This window comes from Tympanuchus pallidicinctus, unplaced genomic scaffold (assembly GCF_026119805.1).
Source record: "Tympanuchus pallidicinctus isolate F22 unplaced genomic scaffold, pur_lepc_1.0 scaffold3, whole genome shotgun sequence".
NCBI lineage: Eukaryota > Metazoa > Chordata > Aves > Galliformes > Phasianidae > Tympanuchus > Tympanuchus pallidicinctus.
This window is the reverse complement of record NW_026294747.1, coordinates 31,361,191-31,382,018: the sequence shown is the minus strand read 5'-3', so window position 1 is coordinate 31,382,018 and position 20,828 is coordinate 31,361,191. Positions and strand designations below refer to the sequence as shown.

Genomic DNA, 20,828 nt, shown 5'->3' with positions numbered 1-20,828 from the left:
TTTTGAAAAGAAACCTTTATTGTTCATACAAAGCTGTTTCTGTCACATATCATGAGGCATCATTAACAAGCTAAATACGACTTTGCTTAAATCAAACAACATTTCTTAATGAAAGTATCCAACACAGTCATGATCAATTCTTTGTTCTTTCTTGGATGAATGTGTGTTTTGATATCAGCTCATTTCTTTTAAGCTGCTAGCTTAGCCAGCATGTTATATGAATAACTTCCTTGCCAGGTAAATCCACCACAGGTACTAAAATCAGAGCTGGGGTCTTCTTGCCCAAGCATTTTTCAAGGTTTTCTTGTAGCCCTAAAACAGAAAAAAACAATCCATGAATCTCCTATCTTATTTACTATTGTGTGTCATCTCTTAAAAATCATCCAGTCAAAAATAAAATATATTGAAAACTATCAGGAAGTAAAAATTAACAAAAGTGATATGCAACACTGAATTTTCAATTTATACAGGAGGAAGAATCACCATCTCCAACCTCCAAGTCAACTAATTTGAGATCAACTGTACAGGATTCTATTTAAGGCCAGGATTCAGCAAAATAACTAAAAGCATGACCAGCTTTGAGTGCTCTGTCAGTAACACATACAGCAAGCTCAGATGAAATGCAGGCAGTAAAAATAACAGAAGGCCAGCTGAAATATAGTTCTTTGTAATTTCTGATAATTGGATGATGAATGCGTGGTTGTCTCTAAGTGAATTTCTGCTCTCAAGTCTCACCCTGTTGCGTCAATTTATGAATGTAGAATGGGCCATTTTAAGTAACGTGAATATGATTTCTGTTTGAAATCAATGGAAGCATTTTGTGTTGAAGACAAAGGAAGTGTAGGGACGACAGCATACATATCTGCAGCTACTAAAAATACCCAGCTACAAAAAGCTTGGTTAAGACTGTTTTGTGACAGAAATCTGTAAATTCCATGTCCACTAGGGGAATGATGATAGAGATAAACTAATCAGGAGAATAAAGGAAGAAAACTAAAGAATGGAAAATTAAAAGGCAGTACTAAGACATTTCTGGACATGCTGCAACCTCAATGGACATGGTAGGAATCCAGCCACACAGAGCCTGTAAAGCAGACTACAGAAACCCTTCCAAACAGCCCTGCAAAAGATAGTTTCTGAATGACATGGTATGACCTGCATAGTTTTTGGTTTTGTTATTTCTGTCTGTAGCTTCTGTGATTACTGCAGTTCTTTACAACACTAAGCATTCTTGGCTAGAGAGAGTGTAAAGAGGGCAGAACTTGAAGACTGTCAAACTGTGGTGGTTGTTGTTTTTTTTTTTTTTTTGGCATGACTTCTTGTGTAACTGTGAATAGGCAGTTCAGTCAAAGTGTTACCTCATATAGGATAAAACAGGAATTTTGCCATTGTATTCATGGGTGCCAAAACTGTTCTATCTTGTTACCTGGCAGCAGTATAATAAATTAATGTAATAAAAGCAACACTGCCTATGAAATACTGCAAAGACGATACCAGCCTTCTGAATTCTGCTGGCTTTCCTGTATTAACAACATTGACATTAAAGACAAAAACAGATGGGGTGAATCAAAGATCAACAGTCACCTCAAAGGCCAAAGGACTTCATGTTATGTGTAAAGACTGGCTCTGTTTATGTATCTCAGATATTCAGTGACTTGCTAATTAAGCATCGGCTAATATTCTCATTCCAAAATTCAATTTCGGTAAACTTTATAGCTATGTTAGCTCAGAAGGCATTAAATGGAAATAGGTAAAGGAAATTAGCTTCAAAAATCACCAATTCTGCACTACTAAAGTAGCATTTCCTCTTTTTCTTCAATTAATATTGTGAAAATATCATTTTATTCTTCTACTTTTTACAGCCTTAAAAGTTGTGTAACAGTGCTAAGAGCTACCATAACAAAACCAGGTTTTACTTTCAAAGGAAGAATTTGAAATTTAACTGCATCCTTTTGCTTTTTGAGGCAGCCAAAATAGTTGTAAATATTTACATTTGAATATACCCTAATGAACTTGCTCAGCAACAGAAAGAGACACCTTCCTCACTTTTCTATTGCAGGTGCAATCTACTGCAGCAGAGCCTACACATATAACTGAAATGTAGCTGGAAATCTGGGACACGTCTCTAAATGTTTTATTATAGTTCTAAATCAAACGGTATGATGTGAAAATATTCTGCCTTAGACGTACAACATTTTACATTTGAAAACTGTAAGTAGAAGTCTGCTTATGCACATTTTCCCTGGAAAAAGGATATGAGGTCTTCCAAAAAGGTAAAATTTTATTGTAAGGTCCCCAGAAAAGATAACGCACAGTAAGTGAATCTGTGTCAGACTGGGTAATGATGGCTGACACAGTACAAAAATGGACAGCTGTACATTTCACCTCCTATAAATACTACATACAAATAAATCTTCCAATACTAATTGTATATTTTAATGTGACACAATGCTCTATTAAAACTTGCAAATTATGCTTTTAGATAAATAAGAATCTCAGTCAACAGTGTGAGCACTTTCTGATACTTCTGACGCATTCAAACTCTTTGTTCAAATGCACATTGGAGTTCAAAAATTTCTTTGCTTTATGTTCAAAGAAATGTTTTCTTAGGGAAATGTTTCCTTAGTTGCATGCTGAACTTGTAAAAGGTGATCTTGAAAGTGAAGATGTGTAAAGGGCAGAGGATTATAGTGTGTTTGCTGGAGCTCTAACAGGAGTTAGGTGGCATAATCATCTTAAATTTACTTAGTCTGCCCTTATGCAGAATGTTTATTAACACAAAAACAAAAGCAGCTGGTTAGTGAGCAGCAATCATGTGATATATAATGTGCATGTTTTCATTTTCTGTTACAGAATTCAATATTATTACTACATGGCATTTTCCTAAAGCAGGTGAGCTTCCTCCTGTAAAGTGAATTGCCCTCTATTTCCAACTAAACAGCAAAAGTCAATGGAACAACTTCCATACCAAGTTTCTTTTCATCCACTATGCACTTTTCTATTGACCTAGGCACATCTGAAGGATATGGATATAACCATAAGCTAAATCATGTGAAAATATTTAAAAATTCTTCCCTCTCTCAACTGAAATTCTAGCATTATCTATTTCAGCCATTCTTCTGTATGAACAGCATATTGAGATAAATAGTGATCTTTATAATGATGATTTCAAGCTGGCTTAGCATCCTTTTCATGTAACATGGCATATAACATCATAAGCTATTGTTTTGTAAGGTGCTTTTCACACCAGGTACATAAAACAATGTTCTGGGAGTCCCTATAAGGTTAATTCCAAATGACCAGGAAGACTGTTTTCACATCTGTGCTGTCATTGGCTTCAGTAGGATTTGAACCAGTATGAGGTTAGATGACAGACTCCACTTACGTGCTTACAGAACCAGGTCCCTATTATTGGTGACATATGCTTGTTTCAACAGATATTTGCAGGTGAGGAGCCACCTGATAGCTCAAATTGAAAAGGAAAACGGTAACAAAAAGGAAGATCACATTTAGCCCAATACACAAAAAAAATCACTTTCATATTAGAACTACTATCTTTCCTTCACATTTTAACCAAAAGATATTCTTATGCTTAGAGCAGGTTTTTAAATCCCTGAGCTAATAAAGCTCAGTTGCTTCAGCTGCACAGGTCTGACATGAAGCACGTACTTTGAAAAGATGCGTCACAGGGGATCAGGTTCCTAACAGTTGACTAAGAGTTCCAGTCCCAAAAGATGTGTCCCTGGTGTGCAGAACACTTAACCCTTCGACCAGTACCAACATGACTATTCACAAATTATTGATGTCCCTAAATCCCTGGCAGATTGCAGACAGTTCTTGTCTCCCTTGAAGTCAAAGCATATGGTCACTAATGAGATGGATTAAAAAATACATGTACACATCCAAGGCTTTGCCACATGCATGTAAAGACACAGAAATGGAAGAAGGTGATTGAACTGGACTGAACACTGTTAAATCCATTATTAGCCTCTTGTTATGGATCATTTCCATTGATCTATATACAGTTTCACAGCACAGTTTAATTAAAGCTGTCTGGAACAAGCCTCTGCCTTAAATGATCAGGCAGAGCAATGAAAGGGTGAAACATAAGGATCTGGAGACCACACTCCTCACTCCCCTCCTCCCTGCTCCCCCCCTTACCGTCCTTAAGCATTCAGCTGCCTGTCTTTCTGGGTTACAACAATAGCAAGGGAAGAAAATTTGTTTTTTTAAAAAATATTCTGTATGTACTGCTTTTTATGAGGCTTTAGTGTCACAGAAATCAGTTCAGGATTTTTCTCACAGTTTTACTTAAAAATAATATAGAATATAAAATGATGTACTTGAATGTAAGATTTTAAAACCAGTGCAATTGGCTTGCTTGATTTTCCTTGTCCAAACTAAAATCTAGTCTAGCAAATAAAATCATTGTTGGAATTTAATAGTGAATTGCTCTGCAAAATATGATTTTGTACTATTTTTTTTTGTTGTTGCAACTGTGAAGATTGCTCTGCCCACAGCAAAAATTGAGGTGACATGTTGTAAATACTTGTGATTACATTTTGACAACTAAGCTTGTGAACTTGATCTACCAGGAGCCTATCAGTTCCAAGGAAAACTGGCCAAAGATACGTTATTCTGTGCTTTTATAAACACCTTCCAAAATTACTGAATTTAAAGTCTGTGGGAAACATTCACATGAAGAAAAAGAGGAAAAGTATGCATTTACCATGTAACATAAGAAGCTCGTTCATCACATTTTGATTTTGAAAAGAGGGAAGTCTAGACACAGCATAACAAATATTCACAACACAAACTGGATATTGAATGTTATGTAGCAGAGAACACAAATTCCGTTAGTTTGCTTTACATAGTTTCATAGACTGGCTCAGGTAATCAGTTAAGTCAGTTTCAAAGCCTGACTGAAATTCAGACTGGTCATCTGTGTTATACATCATGGCAACAGACTTCCCCTGCAACTTGAAGCATCTGTTTAATTATTATTCAGAAATACATTCCAGGCCAGAGTGTTTAAAGTGCATCATCAGTATTGCATTAAGGAGCTTATAGTGTCTCTAGAACTGCTCCTAATCTGGTCTGCCAATACGTGTCACAGAACTCTGCTGTGTTTACCAGCACTTAACAAAACTCAGTTATACCCTGATCATCATTACAAGTATGGAAATCATCATAATCCTGATGTTATAAATATGTGAAGACAGACTGTAACTCATGCAAAACCAAAAGGACAAAGGAAAATAATATAATAGCCAGGACAAATAACCAAGACTGGTTTGCTTCCAAAGCAAGTTTCATTTCCACTCTCCTAAGTTTAATTATTGGGAAAGGCTGTGAAACTTACTTAAAAATATCTGTTTAAAAAAAAAAAAAAAAAAGTAGCTGACATAATTTGAATATTTAAGAAAAACAAATGCATTGTTTTAGGCTTATTTCTAGATAAGCCTAAAAAGTTATCTTTAGTACTTATTTGATTATGGACCTATTTCTTTATTTACTCCAGAAGAAAATAAATGAAATTACAGAGGCAGTTGCAGGACTGCATTTGGAACTCAGGAATCCAGATATACATGTCAGGATGTTAAAACAGCCACTCAGGCTTGCATAGTCTGCATTTGCAAACATTTTCTTTCATAAAAATGTAACTTCAAGGATTTTTCCCACTTTTATGGACCCTTCTTGCTATGAGAAGCCTATTGGCTTCTTGCTTCTCTCATCAAATTAGTTTTAGTAGTAAAAATTAAAATACCTTTTCCACATAATCACAGAACTGATGAAAATGGATTTGAAACACCAAATACAGCATTCAGCTGGTTCCTAATACCGAACAATCCTCATAGATAGCAACCCTGTTTGTTAAGGTTATGTTTGTTAGCACCCATACTGATAGGACTCAGTGCTTTTTTTGGTCATAAAATACCATGTGTTGTAGGCAGAAATACTTACAAAACAGGGTAGCACTCCACACAGCACACAACTCACTAAATGCAACCTCACAAAAAAATCCTCTATAAAGGGAAGACTACCTTTTTTTTTTCTTTTTAAAAAAAAAAAAATAATTGACAGCTAGTGCTGTTTGTGCAGTGTATTTCTTAATCCATTGAAATCTATCCCAAACCTGAAAAAAAAACAAAAAACAAAAAAAACCCCCACCCAGTTCTAATGTCTTTACATGGGCAACGGTGAGTGAAACTAGAATGCAAACTGATGTAGATTTAGATAGATGCCTGCATCAGGGCCCAAGTAGCACTTCCTGAATCAGAGGAAGAGGAGGAAAATGAGCTACTTTCCTTCATGCCTCATCAAGAACTTGTGCTCTCTGAATCTGTGTGGGGAAAAGTTGCGAGCATGCAGGCAGCAGTTTGGCTGACTCAAGACGGGCAAGAAACTGATTTATTTTTGCCCAAACTAGTCGGCACTGAAAATGTCTGTGCTCCACACTACCAGTGCAAAGTGAAGAGGAACAGACAGCTCCATACAGCCAGCTCTATAGGAATCCAACCACTGCCTGCTCCATCTCAGTCTCACTGAACTCTCTGCTGTTCCTCAGTGCCTAGATGGAAATGTGTGGGAAGAAAGAGGGCTCACTCATCTTCACAGAGTGTGTTATCATTTACGGAAATCTTAATTTTCTAGAGCATAGTCATTAGGCTGAATAACTGTGGAAGTTTTTTTAGGCTGTAGCTAAAAGAATGTATTTTTGTAGCATCTTGAAAGAAAATTAGTAGACAAAAAAGTTATCTTTAGTGCTTGTTTGATTATGGACCTTGGCAATATATCTCTTTTATCAAGTTGCCACAATATCTTGTTTTGTTTTCAAGGCAAACTTTGATTAAGGACCAATTTCAGAAAACTTACTCTGGGTGCTAATTAGTGCTTCCTGGACTCCGAAAGATTTAGCTTATGATTCTTTCTCCTTACTAAACCTTGTAATTCTAGTTACGTGAAGAAGGGAATGAATCAACCCCTTTCTACACGTCTGAAAGCTTCTGTTTAACTCAGCTAGGAACAAACATCTGTTCTCTGCTTCCCTAATATGATTCTATTTTCTGTCCTTGCCTAAATGAGATTAAAAATGATACTTCACAACTATGAAGAGCTTTCAAACTAATGAACTTGAGACACATCCTCGGAGCTTCAATATGGAGTTGGAAGCCTTTGCTTCTAAATGACCTCTTTAGTGTTGCCTGAGTCTTAGGAAAACCAGGTAAACAATCTATTTCTTCTGGGTGTGGAGTCATTCTTTAAGAGAAGGGCCCTGGCACCCCACTTCCTGCTCTGACAATCCTGTTGCCTTTCTGCTGATGTCACACTAAGCAAAAGACCAGCCCTTAGCTCAACAATGTTAAAAAGGTAGTTGGGGGATACCAGGTAGCAGACTAATGCTGAGTTTATAACATGATATTGTTAAAACAAGGAACTACGTAATAAAATAAAGGAAATGAAAATGCCATCAAATTACTACACAGAAACAACCAGACAAAAAGCCCAGCCCAAACAAACCTGATATATAACCTACAAAGGAGTGTACTTGGCTAGACTGTATATTCAAAACCAGACTAGACAAAATATGAAACTACATACTAGAGAGAATAATCCCATGAAGGATTACAGAAAATTACCAAAAATGATCCATCTATGTTTTCTAGCAGACAGACTCTAAAGGAGAAGAACTGAAGGTGGAAATAAGACGTTTAAACTGAGTTCACAAATACTACCACTGTAAACTATCCTTGGATAGTTTCCCCCAAACTTCCTTCCAAATTTCTAAACTTCAGCTTAGTTTGAAGGCTGCCATGAGCTTTTCCTAAAGCTCTATGGTGTGACAGATGTACCACAAATGCCAAGGAGTTAAGCAAATCCAGAAAACATAATCATCAAATGCATATTTATACTGATATTTCTAAGAATTGCAATTTCATATCAAGTACAGCCCTTTAGTTAATTATACGCCACTTAACTGTCTCCAGATATATAGATTTACCTTCCAAAGTACACTGTACCAATCAAATGACGTATGTTATCATGCACATCAATAGCAAGCCAGAGAAAGAAATGTGACTCTTTTAAAGATAAACAAATGTTGCTGAGCTCTTCTGTGCATTAGTTATGGCTATTTCTCAGTAAAAAGAATAAAGATTTAGCTTCCATAATAATTCTTTCAAGCTGCTGGCTACAGTTTAGAAAACAGCAGAGCATGAAAACTCATTGCTTTGTGTTTTCCAGTATTCTGTTTTTAGCAATGTCCTATATGCAGGTTGAGAATCAGCCTGTACAAGGTTATAAATGTAGGTTTTTGTTTAAAATGTCATTAACCTTCAGCACTAAATAAAGAAACATTTAAACACGCCTTTCCAGTACCCACAGTGAGGTCTAAATATAATTTCAAAAAGAACAGAGGACTGAACTTTCCAAGTGCAATCACTAAGAGAAGAACCTGTTTTTTTCTAGAACCATGACAGAGTGCAAAGATCACAAGCCTGTTTTTTTTCTGTGTGCTATCTTTCAACCCTGTAAGAACCCAATCTCTTTAAGGGGTGGATGGTTATTGAACTTGTATGCTAGCTGTATTCAGAATCTCTAGGGAGGATAGGCTATAATGACACCAAGTAGGGATGAGTTATGACTGGAGACAGATTATTACAAACATATAAAACAGTAAGGACTCATTTTTCAAGTGGCATCTCAGAATGCACTTCACAGTATGTGGAAGCATTTGTTTGCTCAGATAGTAATCTCAATGTGCCTATGTGATCATATAAAACTGCAGGATTCACTAGAGGCTCATGTACACTATTTTTCCAATGCAAAATCAGAAAAATGTGCACTTTTTTTTTTTTTTTTTTTTCTGATTAATTGAAAACTTGGTATGAAAATGATCAACTGCAACAGCACCTGTGCAATAATTATGAAATTTGCTTTGTCACCTTTAGGTCACATTTCAGCTACTGCCTTCTGCCCCATAGTTCAAGAGCATGATATAGCACAAATTTGCAAGCTGTAGGACAGTTGGTGGCTGTGCCCTCCAGGTGAGGCTGGGAACACGGTGGGGCAGTGTGTGTAGGAAGCTCAGCTATGCCTGCTGGGAATTTAAGAACTTTTAACTCCAGGGCCGTCAATCTGGCACCTTTCACAAGTGTTAAATTCACTGAAGTACACTTTTTAAGAAGCTGTCATGGGACATACTGAAGCAAATATGTCCCTCAGTGGTTACACATGGACTCAGTTGTAACAGTGTTTGTTAAGGGGTTGACATCCCTGAATGATATACTTGGTACAGCTTCCACATTTGATAGCTTATTCAAGTCCACTAGTCTCTAAAACCGGTGGGTTTAAGAAATATCTGACTACACATAGTATATATAAGTTGCCCCACCATAAAGAGATTATGTAATGGCTGGGCATTACATACATCTACTGGTGGGGGAGATACACTCTATAAATAACAAAAAACATTTCTAAAACATTCTAAAATCTGTAGATTGGGTACAAAGAAGATAATATGGTACTTATTTTATGATAAATTATGCCATGATCATTTAAAATAAAATTGTTGGAATAAGCATTTTGAGTTTCTAGGCCAGATTCTTAACTCTTGTACATTGTAGCTGTGCTAATATACACCTGCGTGTATAGGAGCGTGCACAGTAGATCACATATTTATATATAGTATCATGTGCAGACTAATGAGATTATTTCTAGATGTTTATTGTTGGAGAGAGCTCTGAAACTTTAAATCAATCTGCCACATTAACGCAAACAACTTGTTGTAACAAAACTAGATAAAAGTGCACAGAACATGTTAAATACATTATTAGGTCGATGAAGATCATTCTTATTGATCCAGGTCTGGTTTCACAGCACAGTTTAATCAAAGCTGCCTGAAAGAGGTAACAAAGAGTGGTCATGGCATTCACCGTCTTTCATCCCAAGGTCACTGATTTAATCTTAGAGTCTAGAAATAACTAAAAATTCATTACTGTTGCATCTGACAACTTATGTGATATTGACTGGAGCAAGCTAAAAAGAAGGGTATGCTAAAGCTAAAAAAGAAGGAGCAAAATCTGGTAGCCATTCCAGCCAGGACATCCTGCTGCTGGAAGTTGCTGTTGGCCCATCCAGCAGTTTGCAGGCTCCTGATGGTCACCCAGACACCTCCCCTGGATCTGGCAGATTTATATTAATTGGATTTTTATCCCATATGGCAGAGCCCCAAGATATTTGTACCTTCTTATTCCCTACAGTCAAGAAAGAAAATGAGAGAGATGAAAGTCTTTTGTTCCTCTCCATGGCCTCCAAAGATGACAAATAAATCTCACTGCTAGTGCTTCCAGTGTAATATGAACTCATAGTTTGTTTACAGATTTGGGAACAGGAGACTAGGAGAGTCATGCAGTTGTGTCAACTGGTAGCAAAATGAAAGAAAAAAGTCTGAAATTTGGCCAGATAGCAATGTGAGCTGTGAGTAATTTTTGTTCTAACTCAAAGTTATTAACATTATTATTTATAAAAGCCTTCCTTAAGACTTATGTGCCATTTTATCTGGCACTGAATGAACACTAAATAACAGACAAGGTCTACCACAAAGTGTTTAGTACTATCATAAGAAAACAAAAAACAAAAACAAAAATAGAGCTTAAAATGGAAAGTGCAGCGGGTAGGAATCTGAGGCATAGAAAAATGTGCCAAAATTACACATTATTTGTTAATGCAATTTTTGGAAAAATAAACAGTTGACCCCAAACTCTGATCCCCTGCACTCTTCTTCTTCCTCTTGAGAGCACAGCACAGCCAGCACATTTAGTAGCAGCAATAATACAATGGCCAGGAACTGTGGGGTTTGCTGCTGGATCTCTGAAAGATAAAACTGCACCCCAGTACAGCACTACTGTCTATTCATGTTTCACCTGCTTTGGAGTTTTAACACTTTTCACTTTTTAGAAGCCTCTCTCATTATTTCACCAACAGTATCCATTGGAGTTGTTCACAGAATATCTCGAAGTTACGTAAGGTCTTGATGCCAAAGTAGTCTATCATGTTACAAACTTGACTGTCTTATGAACGCTTAAATATTATACAAAATGCACTGCCTCTATATAGCCATACGGGTGATGGGTAAAGTGCATAGCATAGTCTCTCAGTGAATGGAAAAGCTGTACAGGTCTGGCCCATAGCTCAAGGGTTCCTTGTTCCTTGGGCTGAGCAGTCTATCAGCAGTGCTGAACAGCTCTTCTGTCTGCACACTGGTTTCTACAAAAGCAATTTTAGGTTCTGGAGCTGTAAGCCACATCTCTACCAAAAGCAAGGTCAGCTCAGTCAGATTAATTAAACTGGAAATTCTCAGAAGAAACGCGGATGCAATGTTTTAATCACTCATAAGAAACACAAAGTGTGAGTGATGGAAAGGTGACCTTTATCTTTCCCATGGAAAGGAGGCCAACCCATAAGGCACAGGGAAACATACTCTTGTTTTATCCTTGTGCCTGCTGCTGTTTTAAAAATGTGATCTGTGGTAGATGATCTGGTTTTAACAATGTTGCTGTACTGCCAGAAGGAAATAAATTGCTCAAGAAAAGATGTCAGTTTTAAAGTAAAGCAAAGATGCCCACATAGCCCTCCCTTTGGTCAACACTGATACTTTATGCCATGGGCCTTAACTTGTCAGGGGACATCTTGCCTTCTGCACTACAGAACATGGTAGTGAGAAAGACAGACTATAGAAAGCCATCAAAATCTGCTTAGAGAGGGCTGATATTCTCCCAGAAAGAATATAATCACTGTAAAGGTCTTATTGGTATCTTCTACATTACATTAGGTAAACAAATTATGCAATTACCAGAAAGATCAAACAGAATGAGGCACATCTTTTTTTTTTCCTTCTGTTGCCGACAACAGAATGCGTATGTGGGTAGACAAGGAAGACAACGGAACATTGCTGGCCAACTGAAATTTTGCCAGACCACCTTGTGGGGCAAAGCAAACTCACCTACAAGCTGCCACAAGAAGCCATCATTAGGTTCATTAGAGTCGTACAGATCATGGTAAGACAAGGTGAAACATGAAGATGCTAAAGGCTTGTTATGATAATGATTAACAATAATTGATCAGATTTCATTTTTGACTTACCAAGAGCAATGAGGAAAACTGGATCTTATCATATACAGTCAGAACTCTATATAACCACATTTGTGTCCTGTTTACATTTTCAGCAACCAATTGAGGCAAATGTTTGAAATGCTACCTGTATTAATGTAATCAGATCCAAAGTTCTAATGAAAAATAATATGAAGTATTTAAGCCATAACCTACTTGCTCAAAACATAAAACTTGGTTATTTATTCCTCCAGAATCCTAGCTTTTTCTCAGGGGAAATTTGGAAGTTTTAAGTTCATTGATCCTCAGCTTTGCCGCACTTCTCTCCTCTGACCTTTTAGGTATTTTCTGGCTACTGTTGCATTTTTGTTCTGACTAGTTTGTAAATTATAAATCTTATTATACCTTATTTTTTTTTTCAAACCACTTGCTACAATCCTACTCACAGTTTCATTTTTGAGACCAAATGAAGATTTACTGTATGCAGAACTGGGTAAAAATTCTGTTGTGATCAGCACAATATATTTTATACTCCATCATGATCATTTTTCTGGCTCCATGTCAATATAACTTTTTCTGCTTTTTACAATGGTTTACAACTTAAATAATTTAATACAACAGTTGTTATATTTTTATTGCAAGCTTATAAAACTTGTACCATAAGTCTCTTTCATGCAATATATTAAAAAAAAAGACAGAAGAGAAAGAGAACTGCTGATTACTAAAACTATAATTCAGTCTTGAAATTCTAAATGTATCATAAAGTGCTTCTGATTCACTTGCATACAGTAGATCTTGTCAGAATTTCTCAGATGAATTACCTCTTCATATTTAGTACTCCTCACCTGTTGTTTTAATCTTGATATATGAAAAACAATGATTTCACATTTCAGACAGTATGCTGATGGTCCAGGGCATAGCATAAATTATCCAGGGAGGGGAATGCCATTGCCAACTCTGCCTCTGAGTAACTGGAAGTCCTTAGGTAAGTTCTTTTGGTCTCAATGATGCATATAGAGCTACTCTTTACTGAATTTTGCAAAGGCTGCCAGTGGTGTAAAGACAGGCAGTTATCTCCTTAGGCCTTAGATGGGACTTTTGTGTCTGTATTTTGAGTTTAAGGTTCCTAAACTCAATCCCCAAATTTTAGAATTTCATTTTTTAGACTAGAAATAGCACCTTATGAATCACAGAATAATAGAATTGTAAGAGTTGGAAAGGACCATGGGATCATCTAGTCCAGCTCCACAACCTGTCTAAACAGCTTATTCCACTGCTCTGTTACCCTCAAAGTAATTAAGTTTTTGCTCATGTTTATAAGGAACTTCCTGTGTTCCATTTTGTGCCCTCTGCCCCCCCTTCCATATTGCTGGGGCCACAGGAAAAAGCCTGGCTGCATCCTTTTTACACCCTCCCTTCAGATATTTACAAGCATTGATAGATCTACTCTCTTTTTTCTCCAGTCCCAGGTCTCTCAGCCTTTTCTCATAAAGGAGATTCTCCAGGCATCTAATCATCTTTAAGGTCCTCTGTTAAATTCTGTTAAATTCTTTAACTAGGGATCCCAGAACTGGACACAGTATTCCAGGTGTGGCATCATGACATAGAGTAGAAGGGGAGCACAACCTCCCTTGACCTGCTTTTAATTCATCCCAGGATACCATTAGCCTTCTTGGCCACAAGGGCGTGCTTCTGGCTCATAACCAACCTGCTGTCCACCAGGAAACCCAAGTCCTCCTCTGCAGAGCCTCTCTTCAGCAGGTCAGCTACTAAACAAACATGTGTTTATTCTTCCCCAGGTGCAGGACTCTGCACTTCATAGAATCATAGAATGGCCTGGGTTGGAAGGCACCTCAAGTATCATCAAGTTCCAAATCCCCTGTCTCAGGTGTATTAATATCAATAACTTTACTTCTGACAGTATAAATTTGTCAGAAGTAAATCTTACTGACTTGAAAATTACACATGTATCCCTATTTCCAGAGTAATTATTCATATTTTTGAAACTTAGGATAAAAACTATGAGATATAGTATAGATTCTTCACAATCCAGTGCAGTAAACCATTTCTGCACAAAATGGATTATTATTGGATGCCTTATTTCTTTTACCTCATGAAAGTCAAATATTTCAATTTCTAGGGCTAGGCTTAATAATCTCCAGAACATATTTCTAATGGCTTGGCAAAAATAAACTAGATAATTCCTGTAAATCACTTAACTGCATGACCTTAATACTACTAATACAAAGGCATTTTACTTTGCCTAAATGATTAAGATTTTATAGTAGAAATCAGCTTGAGATTTCTAAGAGATCAACATAACAAGCTGAGAAATAAACTACTATTTGTCCAAAAGCTTGACAGAAGAACAGACATATCAAAATTAGTTTCAGAATTGTGTTGTAATGATTTCCTCTCTACTTACAAGGATCACTCACTTTGTAGAATGAAATGAAAGATCACAGAGGTCTTCTTTTTTTTCAAGAATCCAATCATGAAATGCCAAAATGATTAATAAATGAGTAATAAAAACAGTGTTGGACACCAAGATTAAGCTGCAAGATATTTTTTTAAAATAAAATATACAGTAAAAACAAAACAAAAAAACAACTTGGAAGACAATTCGTGTTTATGTACTTGATAAACTCCAAGAATATTATCTAGAGGACAGCAACTCTATTCTGACATCTACCTTTTTTCTTCTCATTACATATCTTAGATGTTATGTTTACCTTTGTAATTCTATAGTTACGCAGATAACTAGACGAAGACATCTCTATATATAATGGATTTCAAGAAACATGTTAATCTCCTCCACTCTAGAGGTAGTTGCATGCGTGATCATTCAAACAACATTTAGTAACTGATCACAAATACCCTGCATGTACTGTTAAAATTTCTACTTACTGCCCACTTACCAGTCAGAATCCCCTTTCCAACAGAATGATACAATCTGTGGATTTGCTTCTCTAATGCTTTACTCTCAAAGTTCCAGGGTTCAGTAAGGTTGGATCTATTAGTAAGAAACTCCACAACACCAGTCAGAAAAGTCAAGATCATGAAACATCTGAAGAATGAGCTAGCTGCCATATGGAAATGTCTAAATGTCATCCGTTACTATTGTCGCTTTTCCATATAGCAGATACTGAAATCAGTACGCAGTAGTGGTTCAGTAAATTTTTCTCTTAACAAGTTAATAAAACAGTGATCCCCACATAGTCTTTCCATCAAAATTTCATAGCAAAAAATGAGAATATTAAATGCACTAAGATAGGGAAGATCTGCTCCATTTGCTCTGTAATGATAATCTTTTACAAAAGAGGATTTTTATTATTAATTCTTCGCCTTCTAGGGATATTCTAATTTCCTGGAATGTAAAAATGCCTTAAGCACAGCAATTTGCTGAACTAGACTGAATTTCAGGATGTTTCAAATGAGCTGATAAACAATGATATAATTAGCAATTATTAGATCAAGACTGTACAGAACAGATAGACAAGTGAACAGGCCAATTGACAAGCAAGTTGTGGATATTGTTTTTAAAACTGTAAGATGCCATTATGCTTTGATGTGCATCATAACTTTTCTTTTAGAGAAGTAAATACCATGCTGCTTATTCTTTCTTTAGAAATGCAGATTATTCTATCAACAAAATCCTTGGGGTCATAATCACTGAACACATCCTTCTGTGTATGAATAATGAGGAATTTACAGGCTGAATATAACTTATGCACTAAAAGTGATTAGACTGATTTTTTTTTTCCAATTAAATAGTTACAAATCAATTGCATAAGCATGCTAAAATGAAGACTTGGTGTATTCCTTAAGCACTCAGCTTTGCAGCTCCTGAATGAAATATATTAGTTTATCTTAGAAAATAAAGAATGCAATCAGATACACTACAGAAAAACTGAAGTACAAGAATAATGTATTTTATACTATCACTGTATTTTCACCTGGATATCACTATATATCTTTCACTACATATCACCTGGATATTTGTTCTTTATACATAATTTTTTCAAACTGTCAGATAGTGGCTGGGAAGTGTGGCAGCTAGATGACAGAGACAAGGCTAAGGGGCTGTTTGAGATGCAGAATGAAGTTACTAGCTGAGATTTTCCTCTGAAAGACACAGACAGACACAGACACAGAACAGTCAATAGGCTGTTATCTATAGAGACAGATTCAGATTTCAACACTGTCCTGCCAGAATGGATAGCCATTGAAATGAATGTCTTAATTATTATTTTAATTCTGACTTGATCACATTCAGGAGGAATACTTCACAAGAATACATATTGATTCACCAATATTAGTCATGAGTCTTATGATTTTTAAAATATGAAAGTTCAAACTAAAAAATACTTGCTGTGGGCCAAGAACATATTCTTTTATAAACTTAGGATGGAGCTATTTGCATGTAACTTAACAGTTTAAGAGCTAAACGTCTAAAGCAAAACAGCTCTCTGTTCCAAAAGATTATTAATCCCACTGCAAAATAGGATGAACGGTTCTTGAAGGTGTCTGTCTCCCAGCACAAAGAACTGAGACCATGAGGTTAAACAAAACAGTCAACTTCTAGGCAGTTAGAAAAAAATAATCTTACCCTAGGTGTCCAGGCAACTGTGAATTGCATCACACTCAGTTTTAACAGCAACAATGAATTTAAATGGGTGTCTGGTTAATTGAGTTATTATTGCAGATAACTGCATTGCATAGTCCCTCACATTAAATGATCAGCTAACCCTTGCTATTCAAAGTTATTCCTGAATGGCTTTTCAGTCTTAACACACCAGCTTCAAGTGGAAATACAATCAATGTTCATGCAGAACAATGTAACGCTTTTAATTTCAGAATGATTTAGGCACACTTTATTCAGATACAGTGCTATGTATTTGTCTAGTAAACTTTAGGCACACTTTATGGAGAGATATAGTGCTATCTGTTTGTCTGGTAAGCTTTTCCTTATCACTTCTATTGCTCAGAAGAATTTAGTTTTAAAAATATGCAGAATAGAGAAGTTTGCAATTCAGTATTTCTAGCCTAAGGGAAATTTTAAAGCAAATAGATCAGCTGCTTAAACGCAGTTATAATTAGAAAAGAAACTACATAAACTGGAAGCGTCTTACCCAGATCTACTACTTTGCAGTCTTCTTTTCCAGTTTACCTTTGCAACTGCAAGAAAGTGAATTGTCTTTGCATTCATTGTTGCTGTAGGGCTAAATTTAGACTTCAGACCAAGCTTAATTTTAAGTGTTAAAAACAAAGAAGCTTTTCTTTGACATCCTAATTAAAATAAAGGAAGCTATTTAAATCTGCCCAAAGACATGCACAGCAGAGGTTGTCTTAGTGGCAACACTTGCAGCAACATGTACATAAGGAAGTCAGATAGATGAATCATATACTCAGCTGGGCTTCAAGCACATCACATCCAAGCTATATGCACATGCTTATACTCCTGAAGAATCAAATTTACCTTAGACTAACAAAAACAAACAAACAAACAAAAACCCCAAACTGAACAAGGAAACAAAGCAATCACACACAAAAAAACCCTCAAAACTACCAACAACAAACAAGCAAACAAACAAATGTCAAAGAACCTTCAAACCCAAATAGTTTAGAACAGAATTAAAGAAAATAATTCTGACTCCACTCTAAATTTGGAAAATTTGGAAAATTTTCAGGCACTACACTCATCAACATTGTCAACTTTACCTACAGTTACATAACAATATTAACTGAACACATTCCCCTATTTTAATAAACTGAATCAATGCCAGCCAGTTGGCAGTTTTTGTTTTAATTTCTAAGTTCACTGAAGACTGATGATCTATCAATTAATAACAGGTCTTTCAATCATGACAGTTTTCTGTCACCTTTGAATCAATCAAATGTCTTCTAGATTAAGTCAGCCAGACAGAACAGAGCTAAGTTATGCTGTCTCAAAATAACTCAAGGAAAGGAATCACTACTTTTAAAGGAAATCCATGTAGGGTCCAATATGAACACCTTATTTGTTATAAGCATCATGAAAATAAATTATCAGTTGCTTAAATACACATAAAATTATGTTTTTATCCAGGAAACAAAAGATGCCTCAATACTGAATATTATGTGACTTCTAAATAATTGGATATTATCATATGGTGGGAATTAAATGGTTTTATGAAGAACTATTTTGAGATTGAGTACTCTTCAATTTTTGTTGGAGTACTAGTCAAATTTGCATGCTATCTTCACCTAATGCCAATGAATCAGTGCCAAAACCCTACACAACGATTAGCTTTAGTCTATCATATTATGAAAAAAAAACCACAGAGAAAATATTCTGAGATAAAGATACAGTTTGGCATATGTTTATATACTACACTACATCTGACATGTCTGTACTTGAAAAGATTATAGGAATATGACTTTGATATTAGTTCTGATAATAAGAAATAAGTGTATGCAACTACCTCTTGATAATACTCCATTGGTATGTTAATGCTGTTATGAATTCTATTCTTAATTTTGTTCTAGAATTATGAATTCTACAGCCTATATGATTGCAAAATTAGTCTTAAATATACCATGTTTGAAAAGTCTGGCCTAAACCTATGGCATTCTTCATTCTTAGTCTTTGATCTGTATCACAATCACAGAAACCATTTTAACTGACAAGGCTTAATTCTTTCATGCTAAGAGTAGAGTATATTCCTTTATTTATATATCTGTTCATTTACTTACATGGAACTGAAGTTCCAGTTATCCAGGCCAGTATCTACCACTTCAAAGATTGTTTTACACATATGTTGTAAGCCAAGATTTTTTGTTGCTCAACAGCATGTCAGCTCAGTGGAATAAAATATTTTCTAAATCAAACACATTGTTAGGAAATAAACCAAAAGACCGAAACCAAACAGTCAAAAGAAAATGACATATATGCCCTGCCTTATCTATGGCACCACAAATAAAAAAGCAATAGTAATTTCACCTTTGCAGGATGAGTAGATGTGTTTCATTTTTGTATCAGTTATTTTTATGTTTACTGTTCTATTCTTAGTATTACTGAGGCATATTTTTAGAGGTGATATGATGGAAAGTGATTTGGTGCAGATATAATTCATTAATGCTTTTAATTTCCTCACTTTCAAAACAGAAGGCAAGATAGAACAAAATTAAAACTACTTAAAATTTGACATTATGTATTAGATTTTTCTATTCTTAATTTATCTTTTAAATTTTATGCCATTTTCATTGGAATTTTCAAACTTTCATAAGCATATTCTGTCTTAAATCCTGCACATAACTTCTCCCCAGAGTAAAATATCCTGTGAGGAATAAGCATAGAATCATAGAGGGGTCTGGTTTGGAAGGAGCCTCAAGGATCATCAACTTCTAAATCCCTGCCACAGGCAGGGTTACCAGCCACCATATCAAGTACTGGCTTAGATTGCCCAGGGCTCCAGCCACCCTGGTGTTAAACATCTCCAGGTACGGGGGATCCACAACCTCTCTAGGCAACCTTTTCCAGCACTACACCCCTCTCTCAGTAAAGAAATTCCCCAACATCTAACCAAAATCTCCCCTCCTTTAGTTTAAAACCATTGCCCCTTTTCCTAACACTGTCTACCCATGTAAAAAATTGATTTCCCTCACATTTATAACTTTCAATACTTGAAGGCCACAATGGGGTCTCACAGCCTTCTCTTTTCCAGGCTTCCTGCAGTCTATCTTGGACACAGTAATCCAGCTGGGGCCTCATGAAGGCAAAGCAGAGAGGGACAATCACCTCCCTGTCCCTACTGGCCAATCCTCTTCTGATGCAGCCCAGGATAAGATTGGCTCTCCGGGCTGCAAGTACACACTGCTGGCTTATGTTAGATTTTCCATTAACCAGGGCCCCTGAGTTCTTCTCAGCAGGGCTACTCCTTTCAAGGATTTCTTCTCTCAGTTTGTATACATATTGAATACATCTTTTGAGTTGATAAATTTGAATAATAACTTGTATTCTTTTTGAAACCATTGACGTTAAATCAAGTACAACTCAGAATTCTCTGAAGATGATAAGCAGATGAAATAGAATGGAGGAATATAGTCCTCCAAAAAATAATTTGTTCAAGAAAGCAGTTGTTCTCTCAATTGATTTTATGAGAACCGGTTGTGTAAGAGACTATTTTGTGACTGTATGACACTTCCCAATCTGGATTTTACTACTTACAGTGGTTCCATCATTTACAACCATTATAGAGAAAAAAAAAAAAACCCAACAACTCAAACCACGAAACAAACAAAAAAACCTTTCTTTCTCAGACTCTTTTAAAAGCATTGATTATGTTTGTTGTTTTTTTTTTCCATTTTGCCACCAAGTCTCTTTCTTGTTTTCTATGTCTCAGTGAACTCTAATCTTTCACTGCCATAACAGTATTTAGGAGAAAAATAGGAGGAAATAGGAATTCAGGAAGAAAATTAAAGAAATAAAATCAGAGAAGAAACAGAAAGTAACCAGAGCAAATATCACAAATTTAACTATCAGGAGCAAACCATGTTTTTCATCTAAAATTCTGATTGCTAATCTGCAAACTGTCACTAAATACCCTACTTAACAAAATGAACTCACACTAACCTTAAAAGCTGTCCATAATTTTAATGGCAAACAAGAAGGTTCTAAGTTTAAAACACACTAATTTCAATTTTAAAAATCTATCCTTACCCTAACTATTACTCTG

At 35.9% G+C, this 20,828-nt stretch overlaps 1 protein-coding gene across 8 annotated transcripts in view; it reads right to left on the bottom strand.

Annotated features, from left to right (window-relative positions):
• Positions 1-20,828, bottom strand: part of DPH6 (diphthamine biosynthesis 6) — a 178,132-nt gene continuing 157,304 nt past the window's right edge. For all 8 annotated transcript variants that reach the window (XM_052693900.1, XM_052693908.1, XM_052693901.1 and 5 more), the window contains one exon: positions 1-312. In XM_052693900.1, coding sequence (XP_052549860.1) covers positions 197-312 — 116 coding nt within the window. In that variant the 3' untranslated portion in view covers positions 1-196. The remainder of the gene's footprint in view (positions 313-20,828) is intronic.